General features: G+C 59.2%; 1 protein-coding gene across 1 annotated transcript in view; it reads left to right on the top strand.

Moving 5' to 3' along the window:
- LOC111156417 (RNA binding motif protein 19) overlaps positions 1-14,251 on the top strand; it is a 118,022-nt gene that overhangs the window by 95,895 nt on the left and 7,876 nt on the right. Inside the window, exon 23 of the mRNA XM_022517298.1 lies at positions 863-983. Within this exon, the coding sequence (XP_022373006.1) occupies positions 863-983 (121 nt within the window). The remainder of the gene's footprint in view (positions 1-862; positions 984-14,251) is intronic.

The raw sequence follows: 14,251 nt of genomic DNA, 5'->3' as shown, positions 1-14,251 counted from the left end.
GTGCCACTTAGCCTGGGCCCTGGTGACATTTAAGAGTGAACTTACCAGTACTGCATGGTTCCGTTCATCTGAAACGTTTGGAACAGGCAGATTCGAAGAGACGGAAAGCAGACTCGTGGGGCCGGAGGCCGGGGGAGGGTGAGGAGCAACCAGTGCCGAGTGTGGGGTTTCCTCCTGGGAGGACGGAGGATGAAGTGTTTTGAACTTGACACGGTGATGGCCGCACAACTTTGACTGTCCTGAAAACCCACAAGCTGTGTACTTTAGAGGAGTGACTTGTACAGTGTGTGGTTTATATCTCAGTAAAGCAGCCCCAAACACCAGAGTTGGGGGTAGGCAGAACTTGGAGGCCAGGAGCAGCGAAGAGCGGGAGGCCAGAGCTGCTGAGCCCAGGGAAGGAGCCAGTGCCTGGGAGGGCGGGGGACGGACTCCTCGGGGCTGGCGAAGGACAGAGCCACCAGGGAAAAGCGAGGGGCTTGTGTGGCTGGTCGCCATGGCTAGGCAGGGCTCAGTTTTGTCCCATGGTGCTTCCCCGATGGCCCAGTGGGAGGTGAGCCGGCCCATGGGGTGGCCCTCCCCAGATGGGACACAGTGTGGGAGGAAGCCGGTCACTGGCCAAGCCACCAATTACAGGCAGATATATTGACGGCACGTTCCCTCGCAGCTCTCTCCCTGGGAACATAACCTGCTAATTGAGTTAAGTGCCCAGCAGCTCCCACACCCTCGCTGGAGAGCAAGTGTCACAAGGGCCAGAACCTGGCCTTTGAGCTTGAGGTGCCGGCATGGGGGCAGGGGACGGGACGAACGTCTGCTGTAGGTCTCCGCTAACTCGCCGTTTCATTTCCTGCCCTCGCTCCCCCAGAGAGCCTTCCACGCGCTGTGTCACAGCACCCACCTGTACGGCCGGAGACTGGTCCTGGAGTGGGCTGACTCGGAGGTGAGCCTGCAGACCCTGCGGCGGAAGACGGCCAAGCACTTCCACGGTAAGCGTGCCAGGGTGCCCGGGGGTCTGTCCTTGCCTGGACGGGCTGCTGCCATCCCTCGACGGGATGCTGATCTGTGCAGACGGCGCCTGTAGCCTCCATACCCTTTGGCTTCCGGCTGGGTTGGGTCGTTGGGAAGGCCTGGCAGGAAATTGGGAAAGAGGAGGAGACTGGGGTCAGGGAGTTTATCCCCTCCCCATTCCACCGGCACCCCCTGCCCTGGTCCCCCGCCTTCTTTCCTGGCAGGTGGCCGCTGGCACTGCCACCCAGGGCTGCAGCTCACGTCTAGTTGCCCTCTCTACCTGGCACTCTCTGTCCAGGTCCCCTTGGCCAGCCAAGGGGGTCACTTGCACTGAAACGCCTACCCTCTGCCTCCTTTCCGGTGGATCCTCCTCAGTTACTCCGTTTGAGGGCCGTCCGCTCCCTGCCGGGAGCCCAATGGTCACAGGACCTTACTCCCACCTCTCACACACTTTGGTGGCATCCCATGGCCTCGCTGATTATTCAGTCCCTCCCCAGAAAATACTCGGTGAGTGCCTGCTTGTTCTAGCACAGGGGTGCGGCTGTGACCTAGCCGGGCGGCAGGTTCTAGGGGAAGAGGCCGGGTACATTACTTGAGCGGGTGGACTAGAAAGGTGTCCTTGCAGAGGTGACATTTGCGCCCACAAGAGGGCTGCCTGAGCAGTGGGGACCTTGAGCTTGGCACCTGCAGAAGCAGGGAAGCCAGCATGGCTGGAGCAGGTAAGGTGGCGAGAGTTGGGGGCCGGCTTACACTGGGTCTCATCCTATCCAACAAGGTGCTGGGGAGTCAGGTAGGAGGGGACAAGGGAAAGTCTCGAGAACACTGAGCCACACCGGGCATGCGGAAGGAGAGGCAGGTGCTCCCAACTGTCCCTCCCAGTGTGCACCCCTGCACTTGGGCTATCAAGGACCCTTTGAACTTGAATCCCATCTCCACGCCTCTCCCATGCATCTCAGAAGTGCACTCAGGGCCTGGCAGGAAAGGGGCAGTTGCTAGCCTCCTGCCCACTTAGGATCCTTTTGGCTTCATGACGGGTGCCCAGGAATAGCCTCCCCCGGCTGGGAATGCGTTTCTTCCTCCCACCTGCCCAGGAAAGCAGGCTTGGTGAAGGGACTCCGTCGTCCCACCCGCGGCATCAGCCATGGCTGCTCTGAGGTCTCAGGTGGCAAGCTGCCTTCCTCCACCCAGGAGTCCCAGGGACAACTGGAGGGTTCTCAGCTCTTGGGGGTTTCCTGGGTGGACCAGTTATCCAGGCGCCTGCCACTGCTCCCCTCACCCATCCCCACCAGACAGTGGGGAGCCACAGTGTCACCTGGGGGCAGTGTGGGGTATTGGCTGCAGAGCTCACCCTTCTGCCACTCATCCCTGCAGGGATGGAGCGTGGAGCCAGGATGTGACTGTTGCCTGTCCCAGCCAGTGACACTGGGTCTCCCCAGTCATGCAGCAGCATAGGGGACCCCGCAGAGGAGGCGGCCCTTACGGGGCTGGGAGTTTTCCAGTTGTTGGGCGCCATTGGTCTTGCTCTGGGCTAGCAAGCAGGGCAGTGTCTTGGGTGTGCAGACGCCCCCCCCCCCCCCACCCTGAGGTTTGCTTCGAGCACAGGGCGTAGCCTTTGACTGTAGCTCAGCCTGTGGACTCTTCAGATACACCCTTGGCCTCCCTGGCTCCAGGGGCCTTTTCCAGCCCAGTCCCACCTGACCGCCCCGAGCGCGTGGTGGTGCTCTGTGCCTCCCCGTGTGCTCTTCCCTCTGCTCAGAATGCTCGGCCCTCCAGTTTGTTTAAGCAACCAGGGCCTGTGCAGCCAGTCAGGCCCAGCTCAAATGACACCTCCCCCAGAAAGCCCTCCCTTTCTCTGCCCCTCTCCTTCGGTATCAGTAGGGGCTCTGTCCTCCCTTCCTACACTTCCCTGCCATGTTGTAATTTATTTCATTATGGTTTTCTCCTCGCTGGACTGATGCCTTTCCCCGCATGGAGACTGTGTCCTCGGCTTCCTCTCTGGGCCCCCGTGCCCGGCCCCATGTCCAGCATAGGCCAGGCCCCCCGTCGGAGGCTGGGGAAGTTACCAGCAAAAGTACACGAGCGACCAGAGGAATCAGGACCGAGCACACAGTCCCCACTCACAACTCAATAAGTCCCCAAATCCTGACGTGCAGAAAGGGAACCTATCCCTATCGACAACCATTGACAGGCCCAAATGCACCCGCAGCAAATGTTTGTGTAAGGGCCTCTGCCCACACCTCGCCTCCACCCGCCCCCGGGGCCGGCGGCCTGCAGGCTCAGCACTTCTCCCCCGCGTCGCGGAGAAGCCCCCTTCGATAAATTGAGTTCCAGAGACAGCGTTATAGCCTCACTCCAGCGGAAAGGCTCGGTCACGGGCGCCGCTCTGGGATCGGCCGTCTCTAGTATCAGCTGCAGGCCGCGGCCCAGACAGAGCAGGTGTAGTCCCAGCGGGAACAGAGGCAGTAGCGTTCTTCCACATGTGTTCCCGGGAATTCCCCAGCAGCCCTGCGAAATGGGCATGATGAACCCCGGGTTGTGTTGGTTTTTTTTTTTAATTTTAGGATTTTATTTATTCGTTTGAGAGAGAGTTGAGAGAGCATGAGCAGGGAGCCAGGTGCGGGGCTCGATCCCAGGACCCTGGGATCTTGACCTGAGCCGAAGGTGGACACTTCACTGAGCCACCCAGCTCCTCTTGATTAGCTCCATTTTACGGATGGGAACACTAAGACCAACCAAGCACCGCAGTGACACGTGACTACTCCTGTTTATTAAGAACTCACTCCGTGCTGAGGTCTGTCCTCAGTCTCTGACCTGCGCCGTCTCACTGAGCCCCAGGACAGTGGCAGCAGCTCCGGGCGCTGCTGTCTCCATTTTACAAAGAAACCGAGTGAGGCACTGCCCGTGGTCACGCGGCTGGAAAGTCACAGATTGGAGCTCTAGGCCAGCTCCAGAACTCGCACCCCACCCCGCCACCCTGTACTACTCTATACTAGCAAATGCCATCTTCCAGAAGTCTGAGGTTTTTATCAGACCCAGGTATATGAGTGCTTCCTGCATGGCTTCCTTCATCCTGACTCGTCCAGACCCTGAATGTAGACTGTCCTGGGTCCCTTCCAGAAATGGAGGCGATGAATAACAGGTCATGATGGAAAATGTCAGACAGCCCTTTGGAATTGACACAGTGTGTCCTCCTAGAAGGCCTCAGGCGGTGCACATTACCGTGTCCCCACTTAAAGGCCGGGAAGCTCAAGTGCAAGGTGAGGTGAGGGCCCCAAGGTCAGTTCTGAGCGAGTCCAGCTCTGTGTTTGGACTCCCTTTGAGTCCCCCTGGAGGAACATGGCCCTCAGGTTCTGGAAGGGGCCATGCGCTCTGAGCTAACCGAGTGTGTGGAAGTGAGTGTTGCCAGACCCTTCCCAAACCAGGGGAAGATGGGCAGGGTCCTAGCAGGGAACAGAATTTACCCCAGGGGTTGGCAGGAAGAGCCTGTAATGCAGAGGTGAGGGTAGGGGCCAGAGGTGAGCAGTACTGAGGAGCAGTCCCCCTACCTCCCGCCTTATCCCAGGGCCTGTAGGGGTAGGCGGGGAGGAAATGATGTCCCTGGGGTCCATCAAGAGCAGGGTCTGTAGACACCTACTCAGTCCCCTAGCGTAGAAGCCCACAGCCAATGCCAGAGAACCCCGCAAAGCAGGTGGGGAGCGGCGGGAAAAGTGCCTACAGCTCCCTTTCCTCCCACCTTTCTCCCCTCTGGGTCTCCCCTTGGCCCATTGCATCTGTAAGCCGAAGGACCAGGTCCCCCAGGGACACCTGCCAGGGGCCAGCAGGACAAAGGATGGATCTGGTGGCCCCAGAGAACATCCAGCCCATGTTGGGCCCACGAACAGCAGCAGGGGTGTGCTGAGGGGAGGCCTCCCATCCGGAGGGGTCTCTCGGACGCGCGCCCACCTGCCAGACCTCCGTGCTGGCCTCACCCGTCTGGGTTGAGAAGATGACAGAACGGCAGCCTGAGAGTAAAGTCATTCCCAGTCGTGTTTCACAGCACTCTTGCCCAAAGAAACACATGATAATCCTCTGAAAACAAAAGAAAGCTCTCTCCAGAACACAGCAAGATAAGACACAGGGATTTGTACCCTAGGATCCATGAAACCTTGTCTTCGCGGATCCTAGTCTAGGGCTGGCCTCAGAGGAGCTGAGAACACCCAGAAATGTTGTCATCCCGGGGTGGGGGGGGGGTGCGTGCACGTGCGTGTGTGCAGGTCTACCTCTCGGGCAAGAGGATCTGTTGTCATCGGATTTTCCATAAGCTCTTGGTCCCCGGAAGGTTGGCTGTAGGAGAAGGAACATTGACCTTGTAATCCAGGAGACCCGGTTTCTGTTGCTCCCTGGCTGAGTGTCAGAGGCGGGGAAGCGGGGGGTCAGTGTGCCTGCCCTCTGGGCTTCCGTTTCCCCTTCCACAGCCGTTCACCAGCGGTGGCAGCTAACAAAGGCGCCCCCTTTCAGAACTGTCGAGCGGATGTTCTGTGAGTGACAGAAGCAGCACGAGCTGCCCTGTTGGTTTTCTCACCCGGGAGGCACCCCCACCCCCGCAGGGCAGTCCCAGGCCGTAGGGGCTGTGTCCTCCCTGTTTAGAGATGAAGGGAGGAGGCGCGCGGAGATGAAGTCACTTGCCGGGGCTCACGCAGGCAGTGTGCGGTGGAAGCCAGGTTCGAGCTCGCACAGTCCGGCTGAAGCTCCTTGTACTCAGGGCAACGGCTCCATCCGTCCTTCCCACGTTAGCTGGACCCTGGGGGGCGGGGGGAGGGGTTCGACAAGTCAGCCCAGAACAGGTGCTCTGGAGCCCGCAATCCCTCTTACTGACCGCTCCATTGTGTGTCTGAGCTTTTCGGGGAATGGGAGGTGCCCCTACAGCCCTGAATGTTCAAAATAGGGCTGCTGGCCTCCTGCTCTCCTGGCTGGACCCTCCCCCCCCCCACGCCCCCTGCTCTGCCCCTTCCCCGTGGCGAAAAATACCCAGCTCATTTGTGTCGAAATCTGCATTGTTCAGCGCTTTCAGGGCCCTGGCAGACTCCGAGGGCAGATGGGACCCATGCCCAGTTTCCTCCCTCCACGCCGAGCTCTGCCAGGAAGGCACTCAGGTCTCCAGTGGAGGCCCCGGCCCCGTTTGCCCAGCCCAAGCCCTGAGGCCACGACAAAGGGCTCCCTGTGGAATGTGGGCCAGGGGATGACAGGCAGGCGTCCCGACCATTCAGCAGGGCCAGGCACGAAGCTTGCTGGCGAACCGAGAGCTCTGCAGCCCCTGCAACCAGCCCCTCTCTCCGTCCATGAGTCCCTGATGAGCCTAGGTTGAAGGTGGAAGGCACCATGTATGGTTCAGGCTGGATAACACTAATTATTATTATTACTGGTATAACAACTTTCATCTGTTAAGCCTTACTCTGTGCCAGGTGTTATCGACGGGCAGTCGCAGGTGTTAATCCTGGAGAATCCTAGGGGGCAAATAACGTCATTCGCTCCTGCTTTGTAGATGAGTAAACTGAGGCACAGAGAGGGCAGACACCCTGCCCAAGGGGGCACCCGGTTACTAGCGGCCAAGTCAGGAGTCAGACCTGGGCTTTTGGCCATCCTGCTGGCCTGAGTCTTTGTATCAGCAGGTGTGTGCTGGTGCCCCTTCCGCTTGCCCCGGGGTGTGTCCCCATACCGGCTCTGTGACCTCGGGCACCGCGCTTGGCCTCAGCTCTCATCCATATGGCGGGATGAGGGTGCCTACCTCCGCTGGGAAACCTTGGGGCTCAAGGAGGCGATGCCTCTAAGGTTCCTAGCACAAGTGAGCGTGTGACAGATGTCACTTCCCCTGTCTTTCCTTCTTGGGGCCACCCAGAGCACTTTGTTGACCTCGCTTCCCAGGCCAGCCGGGCTGAGGAAGGATGTGCTCAGGGCAAAGCAGAGAGACAAGAGAGGAGCTCTGGTTTTTATAAGCCTGGCTTGTAAACAGCAAATGCGCGTGTGTGGATGGGTGCGTGGGTGAGAACCTGGAGATGCCCAGCACGTGGGCCATGCCCGGGGCCGGTGCGTTTGCATCTGACTCTGGATGGCAGCTCGTCTCCCACGTCCTGAGTGCACATCCCCGTGCCTGGCACACAGTAGACACTTCGTACACCGTAGCGAGGAGGAGGACGAGTCCTCACTGGAGAGACGGTGTCCATAACGCCCTGCCTTCCGACGCAGGTGTGGGAGCGAGCCGTGCTCCGTGCTGGCCTGGTGTTCACCACTCACCGAGGGTCCTGTGTTGGCAGCCAAAGAAGCTTGTTTTAAACCTCCCCCACCCCCCCGCTGCCAGCTTCCAACCCTCTGGAAGCCTTCATCTTGTCCCTTGTCCCTGTAAGATGGCAGGGTGTTACGTTTCTCCCTTCTCAGGTGAGGCCTGCGATATGCCCATGACATTGAACAGCAAAGGGACCTCTGAATGCCATTGGCCACGTTGCTCTGATCTTGACACCAGACGGAGGTGCCCTGAGAGGGAATAGCAAGACGGCCGTCCTCCACAGAGCCGTCCGCTCCCCTCGCCCCTGTCCCGCCCCCGCCTCCCCTCCCGGCCCAGAACCGTTTTCCCCTCTGCCCCTCGCAGCCCCCGGTAGGTGAAGTGCTATTCTTCAGCCCTCGCGTGTGGGAGGGTGAAAAGAGAGAGCAAGGAGGGAAGAAAGAGGAAAGTCGGCCACTGGCTGTGTCCTTTTCTTCCCGAACGTGTTACAAACCAGCAGGGTCGAGGCATGGAGAAGCTTTCAGGGCCTCGGCAGGCCACGGTACCCGCAAGCGGCACGGAGAGAATATAATGGTAGAGAAGCAACCCGCCCGCAGAAGCCTCTGATTCAGACCCCGCGCAGCCAGGGAGGCCCGGGCAAACGGGCTTTTACTTGGCCGGGAGCGCGGCTCTGCTTCCCACCGTTGTCTTATTCCAGCTGGGAGGACTGATGGGCTGTGGTTAGCGGTTGTACCTTTCACCTCCGGAGCCGGGAGCGCAGACATGACCGGCATGGCAAGCGGCTGGCAGCGGCGCCTCCCCCGTCCGCCAGAGCCGGCCCGGGCCGGGGCGGGAGATCCGCTCTCTCTGGGTGCGGGCGGGTGCCCGGCCGGGGGGCTCACAAGCCTCCAGCACACGCTGCCCCCAGCCAGGCGCTGATGGGGACCGGAACCAGGTGGGGAAGGGGCCCGTCTGCCGGAGCCCTCGTCCCGGCAGCCTGTCCCCCGCCCCTTCGCCCGCCGCTCTCAGCCAGAACGTGAGAGATCGGCCCTCTCCCTGGTACCCCTTATGTGCTCCGTTCCCCCATCATGCCCCTCGCCCCGTCTTCCTGCCACTTTGTGTTCCCGTGTGCGATACTCTGATGTCTCTTCTCCCCATGAGGCCCTGCCCTCCAGGGCACGGGTCTTTCTCCGCATCTCCCCGCCACTGTGGTCCTCTGTCTAGCACCGTGGGCGCTCCTTGACTGTCCATGGGCCGGGCGCACAATTGTCCCATCGACCCATTCTGACCCAGCGTTTCGTCCCTAGCAGCCATAGTGCGGGAGTCGGTTCAGCCCCTCCTCACTGTCACCCCACGGGAGGGAAGCCTGGTTGCAGGGACGCTGGACGGTTAGCCGTGCAGCCAGCCCCGGAGCCCCACTTGGCCTGAAGCCAGCTCTTCCACCTTGAACCTCCACCCACCACCAGTCTAAAAGAGGCAGCCATGTGACTTTGTATTAAAGACCAAGTCAGGTGCCAGAGAAGAAGGGAGAGGGCTGAGTGGAGGACCTGCTCTGCGCTGGAAGCACAGCCAAGGGGTTTGGGGATGCAGTCCCGTTTTGGCCTCCCACCTCTCTGGAAGGAAGTGCTGTTCCTGTCTTTCTGAGGTGCACATTGAGACCCAGAGAGGTCTAGTGAATTGCCAGAGGGCACACAGCTTTGCACACTGCAGAATAGCTAACTCTAGCTCACCACACCCTATTCTGCAGAAGCCCCCACATCCCCAGTTGCCCCCCCCTTATCAGACCCAGCCTCCCAATCCAGGTAGGGCAGTGGTTGCAAACCAGAGCCCACAGTCAGATCCAGCCTGCAGCCTGGTTTTGTAAATAAAGGGTTTTTGGTACACGGCCGTGCCTGTTTGTTCCCACGGTCAGTCCAGCCGCGTGCTCGCACTGTGAGGGAGGAGAGGGGCTGCCGGGGAGACCTGTGGCCTGTGAAGCTAAAATGGTTTACTGCCTCACCACTTACAGAAAAGGCCTGCCCTGGGGCTCGAGAAATGGCTGCCCTCATTTTATCTAAAAGCCACGGAGGTAGCTAATTCCTCCTACCATGAGCTCTCCTTTCTCAGAGCATATACAGTTCTGGAAGCATCACGGTCTCACCCTCTCCCACCCCCACCCCACTGAAGTCTCTGCTTAAGAACTCCAGCTCTCCCCGGGAAGGAGGCCCCCATCATTCTGCCCCTCACTGGCTCTGTTCATTCATTCATTCATTCATTCATGTTCTCGACTCTGCATTAACCATCTCGTTCAAGCCTTTCTCAGCCCTGAGGCCCAAGCAGTGAACTAGAGAGAAGGCCCCTGCCCTCGTGGAGCTGACATTTCAGGGGGAGAGACAGATGACAAAAGAGGCAAATAACAAAGTTAGGACGATGGCAAGCCCTAGGAGGAATTAGAAAGGATAGCAAGATGCTCCTGGGAGCTGGGAAGAGTGGAGAGATTTCCCCCTCCTCTTGGCACAGCCCTGGACTGGAAGAAGTTTTTCCAAGGAGTGTTTTTTTGGTGGGAGGAAGAAAGCCAGCCAGCCAGAGTTCCGGGGGATAAACATTCCAGGCACAGGGACCCGTAGGTGCAAAGGCCCTGGGACAGGAGCAGTCATAACAGGCCACCGTGGCTAGAAAACAGTTCCAGAGCAGAGAATGCTAGGAAACAAAGCTGGAGAGAGGCCAGCAGAGCTCCTTGTGGGGCCTGGCAGGGAGCCTGGCTTTTATTCAACATAGAGCAGGAAGTTCCTCAAAGATTTAAGAAGGGAGGATTTACATTGTCAGACCTTTTCCTCCCTGTTTCATGGGGCCTGCATTGTGGAGGGGCAAGAATGGAGGTAGGAGTCCCATCGTGGTCCTCACAGCAAGCGGAGGCAGTGGCCTGGGTGGGAACAAAGACCATGGGGATGGAGAGCAGGTGGACTGAGCCTGTGTGGTGAAGGGAGAGTCAGCCTAATTTACTTCCGGAAGGCATGAGGGAAATTAAGGCCGGTGTAGAGATTTCTGCTTGGAGCCACTCAGGATGGTGGTGCCTCGTGATGATGAAGCCCAGGAAGCTGGGAAAAGCAGGTGGGGGTTGGGGGGGTGCACATGGGGTTTGAGACACCATTAGGACTCCCCATGGGATGTCAAGCAGATAGATCTATGAGTTCGGAGCTCAGGGGCGAAGTCTGGACTGAGATATAAATTTGGAGTCATCAGCATACAGATGATATTTAAAGCCTGCAACAGTTCACCATTCCCTCCCTTCCATAACTTAATCATTCCTAGGACGGCACATTTTCAAAAGATCGGGGACCAGGAGAGCCCGTTATCCCTACGCCAGCCCTTGCAAATATGCCTTCTTGATCTTGGCCATGAAAACATAATCATCGGGCTTTAAAAATCACAGTCGGGAAAGTTCAAGCAAGTATGTGAAGTCACAGAATTTATTATTCAAAATACCCCTTCGCTGTGGATCTTTCCAGCTCCCTGGAGACAGAAGGTTCCTGTAAGCTCCCCTCGCCTCATTTTTCTTCCTCCACTTGGGTGCCTCTCGGTCCCTCCTTAAGGCTTCAGGGAAGCAGGCACCCCTTCCTCCAGAGGTATCAGAGAAAGCCGATGAGGGCGACTGTGCCACTCGCCACCGCAGGGACGGGGACCGGAGGGCCTGAGAGGCGTCTTACCCTGCCCTCTTGGAAGGGCACTGCCTCCCCTGGCCAGAGAGCTGTGTTTTGTTCCTTCTGCGCGGCACCAGGAGAGAGGTTGAAATCGGCCGGGAGACCAGCTCTTTTCTCAAATGCCCCAAGCCGGCCCCGCTGTTGGAGGCAGAGTCGAGCGAAGCCATGCGAAGAAGCGGGAATTGTTTTCGTCCCGCAGCTCCTCAGCGGCAAGGGTGCAAACGGCCGGCACGTCCAGAGCCAAAGGCTTCCCTCCTGCCGAGGTGCTGGGGAGGCCGGAGGGGCCCGGAGCAGGCGGGAGCAGGTGTCTGCGGGTCACCTCCTCCTCCTCCTCTCCCCTCCTCCCTGCCCCACGCCCTGAGCCTCTTGGAGCGGTGTTTTGGAAATATTTCCAGGCGCTTCAGCAATATCCTCCCCACTCTCTTCCCCTTCCCCCGGGAGCGGCTGTCCGTGCGGGGAAGGCACTTGCTCCCAATCCAGCTAAATTGTTATTGACTTGTGTTCTCTGCGTTCCGCAAACATTTCACTCAGCCGTCGCCAGCGAGGCCAGGAATCCCTGCTAGGGCTAACGGGGAAACCAGCTGTGCCGGGCCATTTCTCCTGCTCTTCCTCATCGATCACAGAATTCAACTGACAGAAGGAGAATTTCAGAGCGACTTGGGAGGGGAAGGGGCTGGGCCCGGATTGGACAGGGGTTCGGGGACCTGGGGACCAAAGTGCTGACAACCCGGGCAGGAGGAGGGTAGGCTTTTCCTCCAGGGTTGTGGCTGGTGGCAGGGGGCGGCCAAGTTGGCTTCTGAATTGTCGGTTGGCCCAGGCCGGAGGAACCCACGAGAAACAAGACAGGGAGGTTTTCGTTACTGCTTCACGGCCACGAGTGAGACTAGTGGGGTCCTGTAGACAGAGGAGACCATAAATCAGAGGCTGCCCAGGTGAGCCATCAACTGAGCTCTGCCGCGGGTCTTTGTTTTACCTATAAAATATGCACAGGTGGGGTTTGTTTTTGTTTTTGTTTTTAATGAATCACCACTATTTTGCTATCAGAAGATTTGGCCTGGAAAATCGAGATTCTGGCCTCTGGAAAAGTTAGGTCTGACCACGCTGGTGCTACGGGCCCGTAGGGCAGCTGGGGCTGCGTTGCCGCAATCTGCGGCCTGCCCTATCGTCTCCCTCCTGTGCCTGCCTGACCGCTTGAGGCCCGCGCACATCTAGATCTGGTGTGGATTTCCTTCCGCCTTGATTCCCTGAGGACACATTACCGTGTCCTCCCTTTCCAGGGCTCCCTACTCCCACCCCAGGGCTGTGCCAGGAGGAGGGGGACAGGAGGTTCATGCCCATCAAGCCACTACTAGAAACGGAAAGATCCCTGCAGGCACCAGGCAGGGGAGTGGGGGATGCCTTCCAAGGGTTCCGCTTCCTTTTCCTTTGTTGCGTGCAGTGAGTCCCCTTCACCTGGCCACTCCCTGCCTCTCCAGCATCTGTAACTACTGCAAACACAGGCAGGAAGGAGCCTGAAAGCCCCCAGGCTTAGCCCTGCTCCGCAGCCCTACCACAGGCTAAATCCATGGTAATCTAGGCCCTGCGGATGGGGAGCTTCCGGGCCAGCTGCGTGGAACGCACGGAGCGAGGGCCACCTTCCAGGCTGCGCGCAGTCTCCTGCTTCCCAGCGAGCCAGGGCCCTGAGCACCGTGGTGATCAGCGGTGATCATCGTTCTCAGTAGCCAATGCCCGCCCCAGGCCACTCACATCAGAACCTCTGGGGATGGGGTCCCAGCTTCGGGGGTTTCTAGATTATTCTCTCGGGCAATTGGGTGAAGGCCGCCACTGCAGGTAGGTGGTGCTGCGGGGGCTCTGTCTGTCCAGTCCTTTTCTGCCAAGAGCTCTTTCCTACGGGGGGCTGTGCTAGTGTCTGCGCTGCAGGGCGGGCCACTGAGCCCCGGGACCGCAGGCATCACTGGTGTGATGGGCTGTGGGGTGAGTGAGGTCAGGTGACTTCCTTAGAGCCACTGCTTGCGCGTCTGACAAATGGGACAGTAATACCACGCAGCTTGTGGGATTTCTCCCCGTGCACACCCAGCCTGCCGCTCAGAGCCAGCCGGTGCCTGGGACACGGAGGCCCAGGGAATGCGGGGGTCCTCCTCTGCCTCTCAGCTTCTCCTGGTCAGCCCTCAGCTCACTCCCACCTGGGGGCCCCCGACACGGCCCCCGTGGCTGGTGGTTCCGAATATCCTTTAGAGTTTCCTGCACGGCTGCAGCCCCAGCCCCAAGCCTGGCACAGAGCATGTGCTCGCTTTCAGGTGGGTTCACAGGCCCCCTGGGTCCGCCCGTTTCCAGAGAAACTAGAAATGGGGACTGTTGCGTAGCATCTCCCCTTTGTTTGCAAATTAGTAACTAGTTTTTAAAATCTTAAATCTTAAATTGAGTCAGCAAATGCAGACGCTCTACCGGAGACCTGTGTCATGTGGGAGGCTTCCTTCCTTTCGGTCACCTGTAGCTGTGGTGTCCTGGTGCGGGTTCCCCAGGGGCAGAGCCTGAGACACGGACTTGGCTACCAAGCACATCTCCTCAGAGGTGAGCCCAGGAAGTGCATGAGGAACGGGAAGGAAGCGAGGGTTCCAGCCCAGGGGCCACAGCGAGCAGGCCCGCCGTGGGCGGCAGGTGCTCACCCCGACCAGGGCCCTCCAAGATCTGTGGGGCACACACCTCAGAGCTGTCCCCCGGGAGTCGAGGGAGCGGGGACATGTGTCCACCAGCTCCCCATGAACACATCTCTCTGGTGGAGGGTTTCTCCGGGGGGCTTATGTCCCCAGCCCCCTCCAGCCGGCCCTGTGCCGCGGCATCACATACCCTGGAGGCCAGAGACAGCCACTGACATGTCCCGGAGCCACGCCCTAGTGCTGCGGGCGGCCACCAGGGTGGGGCACCCACAGTGGCTCTGGCACTGGCCCAGGGCTACTACTGCTGCCCCTGTTTGGTGTCCGTCCCGGAGCTGGAAAATGGGCCAGCCTTCCCTGAGCACTCGCCAGGGGCTGTGGGGAAGACTTAAGGGGCACCCATCTGAGCAAGCGGAGTACCTTCAGTCATTGTGGGACACAGAGGCGGCCCAGCCCGGAGCGGCGGGCTCTGATCCTGGCAGCCGGGGTTTGGCCTCCCCTGGCTGCCGGCACCTGCTCCTCTCAGGGCCCCTGCAGAAGTCCCCTGTCCCCCGCTCTGCTCGCCCTTCCTCAGTGCTCTGCCTCTGGAACAAAACCCCATGAGGCGCTTTCTGTCGTCCTCCCAGCAGTCCCCCAATTTTTTTTTTTTTTTTTTTTTTTTTTTTTTTTTTTTTTTT

Source organism: Enhydra lutris, unplaced genomic scaffold (assembly GCF_002288905.1).
Source record: "Enhydra lutris kenyoni isolate GAN:26980312 unplaced genomic scaffold, ASM228890v2 scaffoldscaffold46, whole genome shotgun sequence".
NCBI classification, from domain to species: domain Eukaryota; kingdom Metazoa; phylum Chordata; class Mammalia; order Carnivora; family Mustelidae; genus Enhydra; species Enhydra lutris.
This window is presented reverse-complemented; position numbering and strand designations above follow the sequence as displayed.